The 14,840-nt window shown below is 43.8% G+C and overlaps 1 protein-coding gene across 1 annotated transcript in view; it reads right to left on the reverse strand.

The window, feature by feature from the left end:
• ncanb (neurocan b) overlaps positions 1-14,840 on the reverse strand; it is a 140,084-nt gene that overhangs the window by 111,112 nt on the left and 14,132 nt on the right. The window contains exons 2-5 of the mRNA XM_083766712.1: positions 11,526-11,755; positions 10,028-10,196; positions 4,041-4,215; positions 707-834 (exon numbers count right to left, since the gene is read on the reverse strand). Of these exons, the coding sequence (XP_083622838.1) occupies positions 707-834; positions 4,041-4,215; positions 10,028-10,196; positions 11,526-11,755 (702 nt within the window). The remainder of the gene's footprint in view (positions 1-706; positions 835-4,040; positions 4,216-10,027; positions 10,197-11,525; positions 11,756-14,840) is intronic.

Raw genomic sequence — 14,840 nt, forward strand, 5'->3', positions numbered from 1 at the left:
ACACTACTTTTATCCTAGATTGCGGGAAAGCCATCATTGTGGGTAATACTCTCCCCCAAACATGACCAATTGTGTCCGTGTAGGCAATTGGCCGCGCCGGATGCATCGCGGTGTGTTCAAGCTCATGATTAAAGCAAAATAAAATATCACGGCTGAAAAATTGTGTCCTAATGTGCGATTTGGGAAACCGTGTGAAAGGAGCCCCCTCACACTGTTCTACATACTGCCAACCAGGTGAAGAATTTGCTTTTATGAAATATCCCAGACCATTATGGAATATGCTTCTGCACATTTTGATAATTTGACCATTTCCAGTGCTAATATTAAAAGGATAACCAAAAGTAGCCCATCGACAAGCTCTCTGTGCAGTGTGCACCTACAGTACAAGCTTGTAGATGGGCTACTTTCGCTGTGCAATGTGCTTCCAAGACATGCTGCCTTCTATATGGAATCCAAATGACTGAAATCAGACGTGATGCCTGAGAACTTTAATCGTGATAGGACCGTGATAAGACCGTGATAGGTGGAGGAGAACATATTGATGCCTTATGGCCCATATAGGGGACGAAGAGTACAAGTAGGTGTAAGTAAGACTCCACTGTGCTGGATAGGTATTTAAACTCTGCACCGCCCGAGCGCCATATTAGTATTATCTTAATCCGGTTGTTGACTAAACTCTAATTGAGGGCTGTCTCGTGTCTCCTACCTTGTATCTTTTTGGCAAAGCAGTAGACATCGAACAGCTCATCAGGAGACCTATTGCCGTAGTTACGGATTCCAGGTGAGTCCTCGCGATCGCCATAGCAACCAGGCCGGGGTGTCTGGATGGGGTAACTGCAAGGGGGGTCAGAGAGGGAGAGAGAGAGAGAGAGAGAGAGAGAGAGAGAGATGAAGATTCAGTGATGACAACAGTCCTGCCATGAAAAAGGTCTGGTTCTCGGAGAGAACATGCTGTTTTCACGACAGTACACAGAGAACAAACTGGAAACGACTGCCTACTGTGATTTAAGAGATATAATAGTGCAGTGTTCTTCCCTGTGGTAAAAACTCATAATTTAACTCTGAACACAAGTAACCGGAGGACAACACAGCAGGCATTAGCTCAGTTTCAATTACTTATGCCCTGTGTGATTCTCACAGTCATACTGGGCAGAGTTTCATTATTCAACAATGCAATCGTAAATTGCTTTTTAAAGTTGTCTTTATCGTGCCAAGATGTTCAATGAGGGGGAAAAGGGACTGATTTGGGAAGGAGAACTGAATGGTGAAACGTGTGTGTGTGTGTGTGTGTGTGTGTGTGTGTGTGTGTGTGTGTGTGTGTGTGTGTGTGTGTGTGTGTGTGTGTGTGTGTGTGTGTGTGTGTGTGTGTGTGTGTGAGTGAGTGAGAGAGAGAGAGAGCGTGAGCAAGACGGAGGAAGCAAGGGAGTCAAAGAGAGGTTAGAGGAAGCAGTGGCATGTCTGTGCTGTGGGGGCTGAGAACACACTGATCTATATTCTGGCTCCAGCTGTGCAATTATTCCACCACTACATTGATTCCAACAGCATCAGTGAACCGCAGTAGACTGACTGATTAAAAGATTACAGCACGGCGGCATACCTAGACTTATCCAGGGCTACAGAAAAGGACACGCACACACGCACGCCACGCACGCCACGCGCACACGCACGCCACGCACGCACACGCGCACGCACGCACACACACAGGGCTTGATGCTTAGCATTTTTCCAAGTAGCACATGTGCTACTAAGTGTGCTATCTAGTAGCACACAAATTATTTTAGGAGCACGATGAAAAGTTATCAAAGAATGTGTTTTTCCCTCCTATGTATATACAGCTTTAGTCCCCACACATCTCAAGATTTGCCATTGACAATGAAAGGGGAATTCAGGTCAAATGTCCGCTAAATCTTGTCCCCACACGTCTCAATATTTGCCATTGACAATGAATTTGGTCAAAATTCCGCTAAATATGACGTAATTAAACGTCAAAACATTAAACGCCATTGACATTGAAAGGAAATTTTAGGTCATATGCAAACGAGCAAATCAGCTAACCAATCACAGGCATTCTGATTGGCCAATATGAGATGATTCATGATCACACGGGGGTGTGATATGAGGTAGGGGCGGGCAATATGGCAAAATATTATATCACAATATCTTTTCAGCTAATTTCAAAATATTGATATTGATCAGGATTTTATGTTTGTTTTTATATAATCTATATAACCAATTTGTTTTTATGCTGATAGACAATTTGGTTTTTTTAGGCAGGATGTGAATTAATTTGTAACATTCTCCTTGGCTTTGACTGCTTCAGACGGAACAGCTGACACACAGCTACAGTAGACTACTAACGTAGTGGTGGGGACAGTCCTTTGGGTGTCGGCTGCCTACCGTTGCTCGTTAAGCAGGTCACACAATGGATGGACCACTGATATTTATCCAACCAGGTCGGTGATTACTAATATCATTCACGCTGTGCAAAAACCACACACGCTTTTGTAAGTGATGTGCTAAGGATTGTTTTTGATCGATATGATTCTGTCATGTGCGTGTGAGCTTGCACTCTTTATTTGTGCGTGCAGCCATGCACGCTGTTTCTCCCGCGTTTGGTTAAAAGTTGGTGTTCGAACATTACAGACTTTGCAAATAAGTTTAGTATTCAACGTGTCGGGGACAACAAGCAACTGCGAGTGCGACGGAAGAACAGACACACAGCACAGACTAGTGCTATAAGGGGGCGGGAGGGGCGGTGCGGAGGGGAACAGATCTTCAAGCTAAGGATGCATCGAGGCTTGACGCGTTAGCTTGTAGATCTGCTCTTTTTGGCAAACGACACCGCCTTACTACAAATATAAATGTAGGTATAGAACTGAAACTAATAGAATGTGCACAAAGGGAGTCTACCAACGCGCCTCAAGCCTAAAACGGCTGATCCGGTGCTTCACAGGTGCAAGGACATCAAAGTTGCATAAGGAGAAGAGACTGGACAGCACGGACATTTAGAGCCTTTTATTTAGGTGCTGAGTATACAAAACGACTAACGTTTCGACCTTGCGGTCTTCATCAGAGTCAATAGAATGTGCACTTGCGGTATCAGAGCCTTGTCTTTATCACGATTGAAAGGTCAAATTCTGTAGTCGCACCAGTGCTACAAATTAAATTCTACAACTCGCACGGTGCTATTTTTAGTAGCAAATGCGACTACCTATAGTCGCACTGTCGAGCCCTGCACGCACGCACGCACGCACACATGCACACACACATGAATGCACCACATACACTGCAGATATAGACAAATATCCATTTAGACTGCCTTTGATGTTGCAGTGTGTTTTCATCATAAAGTAAAAAATCCCTCTACATTAAACAATATACTCTACTTGGTGGCTGATGAAGCAGACAGCAGACATATACTGTATTTCTTTCCTTTGTATTAATTTTGTTTTTGCTTTGGCTCCTAGTGCAGCCAAAGCCTCCTGGCTGTGGACCAATTAGGGCTCTCCACACGCAGTGAGAACAACAGGAAGTTAGGATGGAGAGACGGGAAGAGAAGAAGGAAAGAGGGATGAATGGTGCACCCCAGCGGGAAGGAGAGACTGTTGATAAGACAACAGTCAATCTGCTGAGAGGCTGTAGTAACAGGGACTTGATATGAGACTGTGGTAAAAACCACTACAGAGCTGGGAGCGTTTGCAGGCACTGCTAATGATGGCTTGATGGCAAAGGATCAATGTTACTGTGTGTGTGTGCAACATACCGTACACATTGTATTACCTCAGAACTTAAAGTGGAAACCTGCAGACCTCTGCTACAGTTTGTGTAGTAGGCTCGTAGTATTTTTAGTTAAAGCATGCTTATTTGTGTTGAATCTTGCAGTGCTGGCAACGTGCATTGTATAGCTCTAGTGGACGATTAAACAAGGACAGCAGAGCTGTCAACACTCCCATTATGAAACTAAGCACCCAAATTATAAAACCATTATCCATCTCGTGGTGCGCATACAGTGAATACAACCACCATTCGGAACACCTTACCGTACAGTCCGGTCAGACAGCCAGCCGGCATCGCAGTTGTCGTAGCCGTCATCGAAGGTGGACTGGAGCTGCGCTGGTGTGGCAATAACGGCGGAGTTCTCCGCACACACCCTCTGGGCCTCAAGAAAGGACAGGGCGTAGCGGTCATGAGGCGCCCGGTAGTGGAAGACCACGCCTGGGGGAGGCAGAGAGCGAAGATGGAATGTGATGGGAGTTAGTGCAGTGTACATGGATGAGACAGATATTTCTATTTAATGGCCTATGACCTCGCAATGGTAGGCATGGAAATCTTTACAGGCTGTAACCTTGGACCATAATACATGGACACTGCACGCCTCCACACAAGCAGACACGCACACCTCAACATTATTATCATGTACTGACATTGTTCCATCTGTGCTGAAAACAACAAAAGTAGTCAGGTTAAGCAATCTCTGTACGTGTCTCATTTGCATGAGACAGACAACCGGCTTATCTTCTAGGAAAAGATAGATGGTGCCCTTGAATACAGCCAATTTTAACAGCATACACACAGTGTCACATTATTGCCCGTATAAGAAATGTTGGAATGAAAGAATGTGTAGTGCGAGCAAAGCTGAATTGCTGTGTTCTGGTCTGCATAGCTCAAATGCAAGAAGAGGAAGAGGCGAGAGAGGTGGTATAAAGGAGAATTTGTGAGAAAAAGAAAGAAAGAAGCGTGCTCTTTGACAAGCCAGAGTTTTTTTTTCAGCACCTTGGAGAGCGTCCAGGGATCAGCGTGTGCAACAAGGAAACCTGCTTCAAATGAATATCTTGCAACAAAGTTATTCCAACTTTCCCCTGAAATAAAGGTTATGCAAAGACCTCCCTCAAGAACTACACCACTTCCTGGAACTGGAATGGAATGAAGTCAATGAGAGTCAGGTGGACAAGCATAAGAATAAACACTATTTCTGAATGACTGCGACTTTGTAACATAATCGATTAAGGAAAGTAAAATAAGTTTGTTGGTATAGAAATTGGAAGGTTCCCGGTTCAAGACCCAGCTCCTCCTGGATTGGTGTTGAAGGGTCCTTGAGTGAGACACATAACTGTTGCTATTGTCATCTGTGTGTACTGTATGCATGTGAATGGATAAATGTAATTCACATTGTAAAGCTCTTTGGAGGAAGGCCTTATATAAATGCACTTTACCATTTGCGATGACGAGCTGAACTCAACATTGCAATACAGGATGGAATTAGCATGAGAAAGACAAGGACTCAACTCTTTCCGAGGATAAATGCTGAAATCGTTTTCTGGAGATGTGCGTCAGTGGCTAAGCAGAGTCAGTTCCAGATGGCAAGACAGAAACACTAGTCACAGTAAGCATGATAAATTGACCTATCTAAAGTCGTTTCTACAGTTGTAGCACAGCAGCAAGAATTATTATCATTAAAATGCTCAGAACATCAGCAGTCCTTCTGGCTGTAAATATCCAATTGTTAATGCCCACGTGAATAGTGTTAATGTGATCAGTGTGTGAGGCCTGCAAAGAGAAGTGGAGAGCTGTGAAAGAACGGCCAATCTTACCAAAAGAATGTAAGCCCCAGAGAGAGAATTAGTGTGAGAGATCCTGGAGGAAAATAACTCTTGTATGTGTCCGTATCAGGCATGTTGCAGGTAATTGCAGGGCACAGGGAATTTACAGTGAATACTGTGACCGAAGACAGAACAGTTTACAGTCAAGTATCCAGTCAGTATCGATAGCTCAGTATCTAGCTTTAGAGAAAGATAGGTGCACCAATGGACAACAGTAAAGCCTAGAGTGACAGGCTGCGTGTAGTTCTGAGAATAGTACAGTATTGCTGACAGCTACAATTTGGATAGACTCACCAGGTCAAAGCCGAGAAACGTAATAATTCTTGATCTAAATTCATCCGTCCAATTCTAACTAAAGATTATGTTTTTGACGGCCCATTGCGGTCCCGTCGCTTGTCGCGTTAGAAGTAATCATACATCCCGTTGTTGTCGATCGCCTTGGGGGTGTTTTGGCTACATCTACTGTAGGTACTTCAGCTACATCCAAGATGGCGCCTTGTGTCAAGCACATCAAAATGCAGAACATGCAACTCAACAAATGGGCTCCACTCTATGCTACTGCCTCTACGCTGCTGGGGAACTGGACAACAGGGGCAATTCTGAAAATCGACCCCATGGCCAGTTATTTGAGATAAACATAAGAAAGAAAAAAAAGGCCTATAACTTGCCCTTTAAGCATTCCTGACTGCAGCTAATGGCAGCTGCAGTGTCTGTAGGGCTCAGCCAGTTTCCACAGCTATGCCCGTAGAAACAGCATTTCAAAATTAAGCTTTCAAGAAAGTCAGTGGGCTTCATATGTCTATTATCCCATCCGCCAGTTAACCATAGCGGGCTATATCTCACCACGGACAACGGCTGACAAAGAGAATCAATGCCCCCATCTTCTAATTGGTGAGACACAGGCAATTGACCAGTCGATATGTGGCAACAGAATAAAGGACGGGAGATGAAAAAAGGGGGAGTCATGGAGGGATAGGGGCAGATTGGTGAAACTGTACTGTACTGTACTGTACTGTACTGTACTGTACTGTACTGTACTGTACTGTACTGTACTGTACTGTACTGTACTGTACTGTACTGTACTGTACTGTACTGTACTGTACTGTACAAACTTTATTTCAGACCCAGGAAGATCCATATCACAAACAATACAACAGGAAATATTAAATAAAAATAAATGCACATATCCCACACTGTTCAGTTTCTGACATGTTGCTAACATGTGTGCCAGTGGTTCCACGATCTCAATGAGAACCTGATTTCTGTGCTTGGACGGACGGACACGGACACATCACATACACACACACACACACACACACACACACACACACACAGGGACGCACATTGCTGTCTATAGGCCACTCAAAAAGTGAAAATAAAAATAAAGAGACAGTTAATCTCCCCAGGGCTTAAATAAATAGGTGCATTTTGAGAGGAATCCCAGTGGATTAATGCTGTTGATACAGATGAGCAACGTCACTATATATAATATCTGCTAATAAACACGTTAAGCACTTGGTGGAATTAGTGTGAGGCGTACTGTGATCCGCCATGTAGCATGACGGCTAAGCCCCAGAGAAGGCTACTCCTCGACAGACAAGTAATTGGCTTCTTTCTGAAGGAGTGCTTTTTAAGGCGTGTTAATCGATTGGCCGAGAGTGGGAGGGACCAAGGTCTCCCCAGAGTGGTGCCAGGCCGGGGGCCTCTCACACCACAGAAAGGCCTCTTATGGAGGGAGATACGGTGCTCCGCATGCCTGTAAAAGCCGGAGAGCATCCTCTATATGTAATCATGGAAACGTAGTGAGTGACCCATACCCACGCATGTCATGCACGTGCAGTATACTATGCATGCAAGCACACACACATACACACATCACAGCACGCGCACAAACGTACAGTATACACACATGGGAGCTATATCCTGCCACACTAATAGCCAGTGCAACACGCCGTCCTTTGTCCGCCTTCTCCTACCAAACCACACCGTTTGCACACATCTCACCATGCACAACATCAACAGCATGCCTGTCCAGACATCACGCACTACTTTGCATCCATGCAACTGTCCTATTTACAGTACAATAGGCCATTTCTATGAAAGAACACATTCTTGTCCACATAATGGAGCGGGCGGCTATATCTGTATTATTCTCAATGGGAGATGATGCAGCTATGGTGTTCTGCCATATATGTGGGTGAGAGAATGAGGCTACTATAGGCTTTTAGAGTGCTGCGGGAGCTGACGCTAGCAACATAAGCATGGATTTGCAGCGAACAGTGGCATATACTGCAGCTAATGCAACGTGTCACACCACTGTAGAGTCATTACCATAATAGGCAATTATTAAAAATAGGCTGCAACCTGGAAAAGATATGATGACACCTCTATGGCCGAAACACTTGCATGTGGTAATTGGTATGGTATAGATAGCAACCCCCAGGGTACAGTAAGTTGATATTAATGCAACATCTGGGGTCTGCACAAATGTGAGAAATGTCTCAGGCGTACATGCAGTGTCACACCCTCTGAGAAGCAAATTGTGACGTCAGACTCAGCATGTATGTTTTTAATCACTCTCAGAAGTGAACATAGTGCTGCATGCCAGTACCTGGTTCATTAGATAGTCAGAGCATGAATAGCCCCTGAGCAGCCATGGTCAATTTTATACCACACTCCAGGAATCTCCCCTTCTCCCACACCTCACATCTTTTCCACAGACGGTAAACAACATTTGGCATATAATGGCCAACATCGGAATGGAGTTATAATGAGGTCATTCACAGTGTCATAGTTTGGGGGGCAGTTTTGGGTCTGTGCACAACCAAGCAAGGACTGATTCTTTGCATCCTGACCCGTGGACAAATGGGACAAAGTATTTGCTGTAGAGTAAGAATATCAGGGGCAGCAAGAGGCACAATTTGAATATGATATAAATTGTTAATTTAATTAATCATTTCCCGTCAGTCACTCATTATCCCCATACATGGGAATGCCCCCATATAAGCCCAGGTCTCGTGACACCACGTGACATCATCAGGGAGGGGGATCCCTGATGTCATAGTAAATGTGACCTGCTGTCGCAATTAAGCCCATATATGGAGATCCCTGATGTCATCATTATTGACCAGCAACTCTACATCTGACCTCAAACCTCAAACCCTTAGATCTCAATATATGGATATATGTCAGAACCTGTTCTGACATTCCATATGTTGATCCTTCCCCATCCATCCTTCCTCTTCGATGTCTCAGTTCAGACGGGTCAGGTTTGTTGTTGTTGTTCAGTTTCACCAATCTGCTCCAAAGTTATTAGTGCAGCTGCGCCCGGCAGCCGGCGACAACCAGAGTTCTCAACAGGCCAGAAAATGAAGGCCCGGCCCTACCTGGGCCCTCATCAAACCCTGTACACTCAAGAGAATGTCCCCGCTACCACCCTTAGATCTCCATATATGGAGCTGACCTGTTCTGACATTCCATATGTCGATCTGACCTCAAAATTCATTCCATGTTGATCTGACCCCCCATGCCAAAGCGCCAGCGCTCTCCCAGCAGTCTGCCGTTAATGAGGCGGATGCGTGCACACGACCTCGCCCTTTGGTGTTACTGGCATTATTAGACTATAGTTATTGTCACACTTTCTTATTTTCCTTTTTCCGGAGTAACCTACCTAACTTCCGCTGTGATTCGGCCGAGCTTTGCATAACGTTTGTATAGTAGCTAATTGGCTGTTGTTGGTTACGTAACCAATCTATGTTTTACAATCGTTTATAAAGACATGAATTCCCTTGCAGAGGCAGAAGACCAAACCACAATATGCTTTGGGAAATGTTTCAGCAGTAATGTCAAGTATAATGTAATTAGTTCCTAGTCAGTGGAATAACTAATAACTTTGCTTTACTGTTTGCTGACTAGGCATGCACATTTGTATTCTACTGTATCTATCTAATCTTATCAAACAAGTAGTCTGCACTCTGCAGCCCCAGTACAGGACATGGGAGGTATTTAGCAGATGCGCTTAATATCCACACAAAATAATGACACTTGTGTGAAGTGAGGGGCACTCTTATCCTAATTATCATCGTACATCATCACATTCCAGGCCAATCACTTTTGGCGTCCTCACATTCCGTGCTCAGCCAATGAAATCATTGCTATGGAGTGCTCAGCCAATCAAATCATCACTATGGGGTACACACAAACACACAAAGCTGAGCATATAGGAGGGGTTGGGCCCCTCAAACATAAATAACAAAAACAAGAAGTAGTCTAAATAACAGTGTGGCTTTCCTGTGAATTTCTGACATCATAATGAGGACATCATATTGATAACGTCAAACATGGAGTTCTGGCTGGTGGATCTGAGATTATGAATTCACAAAATGTGCTAAATATTGGGGTGTAGAAGGCCTTGTTCTCTCTCTTACCTGTGACCTCCAGTGGCACTGTGTCCTGTTCGTCATTGATGCCCACCACCACTTCACAGCGATAAAGGCCTGAGTCACTGGAACGCAGGCCGGTCAGAGCCATACTGGCATTGTAGCGGTTGTCGTGGTAACCAGGCAGGGTGACGCGACCCTGGAAGGCCTTCTTTATCTGAAAGAACGACAGAAAGTCAGCGAGGCACGGAGGAAGACGAGGGGAAGGACAGACCAAAGAGTGCAAAGAGTGCAAAAAAATCACACTCGAGTGAAGTGAGGGGCACTCAATTATCATCATAGATCAGCCAATCAAATCATCACATTCCGTGCTACGCACGCACGCACACGCGCATGCACGTGCGCACGCACACACACACACACACACACACACACACACACACACACACACACACACACACACACACACACACACACACACACACACACACACACACACACACACACACACACACACACACACACAAGCTGTGCATAGGAGGGGCTAATGCCCCTCAAAAAAAAGAGGTACCGTATGAACGTAAAAGGAAGGTAGAAAGGAAGGAGGGATGGAAGAAATGAAGGAAAGAAGGATGCGAATAGTGACCCTTTAATAAACATAGATCATTCAATTATTTTATACCGCTTGCAACTCCTGAGTGAAATTGAAAATAATAATAATAATACCCCAAGGCAAAATAACGACATGATTCCATGTCAATAAACATGTACAAGGCCCAGGCCGTGGCGTAACGGTCTGGGCACCGGACTGGTAATCCAGTCGCAGTGTGCCGCGGGTTCGACTCCCGAACCCGACACGGCCTTTACTGCATGTCATCCCCCCATCTCTCTCCCGTTTCCTGTCAGCCTACTGTCTGTCCCTTCAAAAATCAATAAAAGGCGTAAGCCGCAAAAAAAATATCTTAATTTTTTTTTTAAATAAACATGTACAATAAAAATAATTAAGTGAAACTATGGTGCAATCTCTTTCATTGCGAAGGAGGAGCTAATGACCTAGTGACCTGTTAATAAATATACTATAGATCATTCAATTATTTTATACCGCTTGCAACTCCTGAGTGAATGCACAAAATAATAAAATAAATAGAAAATAATAATAATAATAATACCCCAAGGCAAAAATTTGAGAAAATAAGGACATGATTCCAACCTATAATAAAGCAATGAAAGGCTGTACAATAAAAAAAATTAAGTGAAAAATATGGTGCAATCTCTTTCATTGCGAAGGAGGAGCTAATGATGAGCTAGTATGATGTTAAATTCCATTTCAGACACGTCTGTCATGCACTTGGGAGAGATATACCTGTAGACTGATAGACTGAATTGAGCATAAATTCAGTTAAAGTGCTGCCTATATAGTACTGGTATAATAGTATATCATCATACTGCATAACTGAGCATGTTCACTCTCATAATACACATCGGGCCTGTCGCTTTGTAATGGAGCTTACAGAAGTAAACATTACTGTACTGTATGTGAGCTTACCTTGACCACATTGTCTTTGGCCACCAGCACAGACTGTTCCTTCTGCAAGCCATCGGAGCCTCTCTGGCCCCAGACCTTGGTCCATTTGATCCTGGGTGGCTCGTGGGATGTGCCAGTGCCGGACCGCAGCGTGTAGAGGCATGGCAGGAGGACAGTCTTAGACAGCTCCTCACTGATGGTCTGGTGGGTCACTTTACGCATGTTCACCACAGTGTTTGCCTGGGCTACAGCTGCCAAGGCAGAGCAGAGCAGAGGAGACAAGGGCAAGAGAGAAGAGAAGAGAAGAGAAGAGAAGAGAAGAGAAGAGAAGAGAAGAGAAGAGAAGAGAAGAGAAGTTAATATCTAACATACAGGAAAATGCGTGGTTCTTCAAACAGATTATTGTGATCCATCAGATCATCTTTTGTGTCGACGTCATGCAAACAACTCGGGCTCATTCTCTCTCATTGATTATTGGGCCATTGATCCAACAGAACGATTACTGAACAGTAGGAGGCAGGGCCACATACTACAGGAGAAGAGATATCAAGACTGCTTTCATAAGCCATACATCACACCTGGATGTTTGTGTTACAATCGATATCATCATCTCCTCTGGGTAGAAAGCACCACTGCATTGACCCACACCATAAACGTTAGCACGCATCACACAAACTGTTTTCCCTCTAACATTCTGTTATCACAATATTTTCCCTCTGCCAATTTATAAGGAGCCCATTATCTATTAAGAAACCACCGATATTGCAGGCCGCCGGCATCACACCAGAGTAAATATATACTGCTAGTGCTCGAAATATTCATCTCAGCCCCTCCAGCGTTAAAAAGATTGCTCAGTTGTCAGTTGTGATGCCCTCCAATCCACTGTTACTAGTCAACTGCGTTGGCTTAGCGCCTCTGTATTCCGTTAGTGTGCATGAAGTTTAAGAAAGAACGAAAGAAAGAGAAAGAAAGAGTGGAGCCCTGAGATCCACATTATCAATCTCTCACCATGCTATAAAACACAGGAATATACGAATATAGTCACCTTCTCCTCTGCCTTTTAAAAGCCCAGACTCATTATGTACTCCTTCAATCCACTATACTGTACTCTATCTCTGTGGGAACTGCTTTATAAAAGCACTAATTAATTAAAAGAGAAAGAACTGAAGTCTGTCAGTAAAATATCATTTCAACAGTGCCTGCAGGGAGAAGCATGACTTAAAATCCATTTAATCGGCATTCACTATATTGAATGGAATGCCATGCTGTTGTGAGGGGGCGAGGGAAAGAGACAGCAAGGAAAGTGAAAGGGAAATACAGAGGGAGAGATTGTGCATGACTGTGAGAGAGAAAGAGAGATACAGAGAGAGAGAGAGAGATACAGAGAGAGAGAGAGTTGCAAAAATACAACTGAGAGAAGGTTAAAGCATTTCTTGCTTGGGTTGAAATAGGAAACGCATGCAGTCAGTTGCAAAAATACAACTGAGAGAAGGTTAAAGCATTTCTTGCTTGGGTTGAAATAGGAAACGCATGCAGTCAGTTGCAAAAATACAACTGAGAGAAGGTTAAAGCATTGCGCATGCAGTCGGTCGGTGTGGAGAAAATGAGCCATTGATTTCTTTTCGTTTCCGTTTCCTCTGCACACCTTTCTGCGGGGGTCCCGCTCTGCGCCGTCTGAATTGGATCTGATATGCTGGAGCGTGGAGAGGCCCGGGGTCCCCTACCGTCTGCCACACTGTAGGAATGGCCCCTCCTGTCTGTGCAGTAATTACATGGCAGATTGGAGGTGCTCTGCCTCCTTCCACGCACACATCACAGGCACTGTGTGAGCCGCTAATTCTCAGTGGTGGAAAGTAATTAACTAAGTACATTTACTTAAGTACCGTACTTGAGTACTATTTTGAGGTATTTGTACTTTACTTGAGTATTTCCAATTTCCAATACTTTTTACTCCACTAGAAAAAGTTTAGTTGCTAATTACTTTATAGATTTTGATTGTTATTACAAAACATACATTACCCACTTCAGCCCTAGACCATTTGAAAATAGCCTATACAACTTTACAAGCTCACAATTCGTCTCGATGCGACGCATTGGGACATTCTGCATTCATGATTACTTTTACTTTTAGCGCTTTAACTACGTTTTAACACTTTCGTACTTTTACTCAAGTACATTTTAGAATTCCAGACTTCTATCTGTAACTGAGTATTTCTATATATTACAGTATTGACCCTTTTACTTAAGTAAAACATTTGAGTACTTTTTCTACCACTGCGTCCTCCTTCCACACAGATATCACAGGCACTGTGTGAGCTACTAATTATCTCCGTGTCCTTTCGCTCCTCTGTGTCACCCTTCTCCCTCCCTCACACGACAGCTCTGCTGTCTACTCTTATAAGTTATAAGAGTCCCCATTCCCCAGAATGGGGACACTATAGGGTTCATGTGGTTATAAGTTATAACCACATGAACCCTATAGTGTCCCCATTCTGGGGAAAACATTAGGTTGAAAATAGCTGATCTACAAGCTCACGGTGTGGTGCATTGGAGTAATACTGAAATACTGTATGTAAACCAACAAGCTGTTTTGTCTCCCTGTAATAAATAGGTCAAGTAGAGAGAAGGCACAACACATTAATAATCCTCCCTCTTCTAAATATTTACGCCCACCAGTAGAAAAATATATTTTTCTCATTTGCCATATTTTTTCTCACATCTAACTACTCTGTGCATGTAAAAAACAAAAAACACAAACATATACGTACGTCATTTCAATCCAACGCACAGACCGCCATTCCGGTCATTCGTCATTTGGTGTTTTCAGTTTTTACGATAGAGAGCGCTCTTCTGCAACATGTGAGTTAACCTAGGACTTCCGGGTCAGATGTTTCTCTGTTTTTCTGTTTTCTGTTCCCAGACAATGTTTTTGGTGAAAACAAGCTATATTCAACGCACGCACGCACGCACGCACTCAGACACGTTCACATGCACTTCCACAGTGACACACAGCCTAATGCTTACAAATTCATGGTGTTGCTGACATTTTTCATCCCTGCATGATGGTTAATGTGCCTTTGAGCAGAGACAAGGCTGTCAATGCCTAGTCCTCCCAGCTACAAGAGTGCTTAACATCAACCACACAACACACATACAGTACCTGCACTGCAACATCTGGAGTGTTAATTTAACTCTGAGATTAGTGATTACGCCCTTTCAGGTCCATTATGACTGCCAAGGCCATCATATCACGACAGCCCATAACAAATAACCGATGATCGAGTTGACAAAATGCATTTTCCGGGTGAAAGAATATACGATCATTCGCATCACACA

The sequence above is a fragment of the Protomyctophum parallelum genome, assembly GCF_964188405.1.
Source record: "Protomyctophum parallelum genome assembly, chromosome: 6".
NCBI lineage: Eukaryota > Metazoa > Chordata > Actinopteri > Myctophiformes > Myctophidae > Protomyctophum > Protomyctophum parallelum.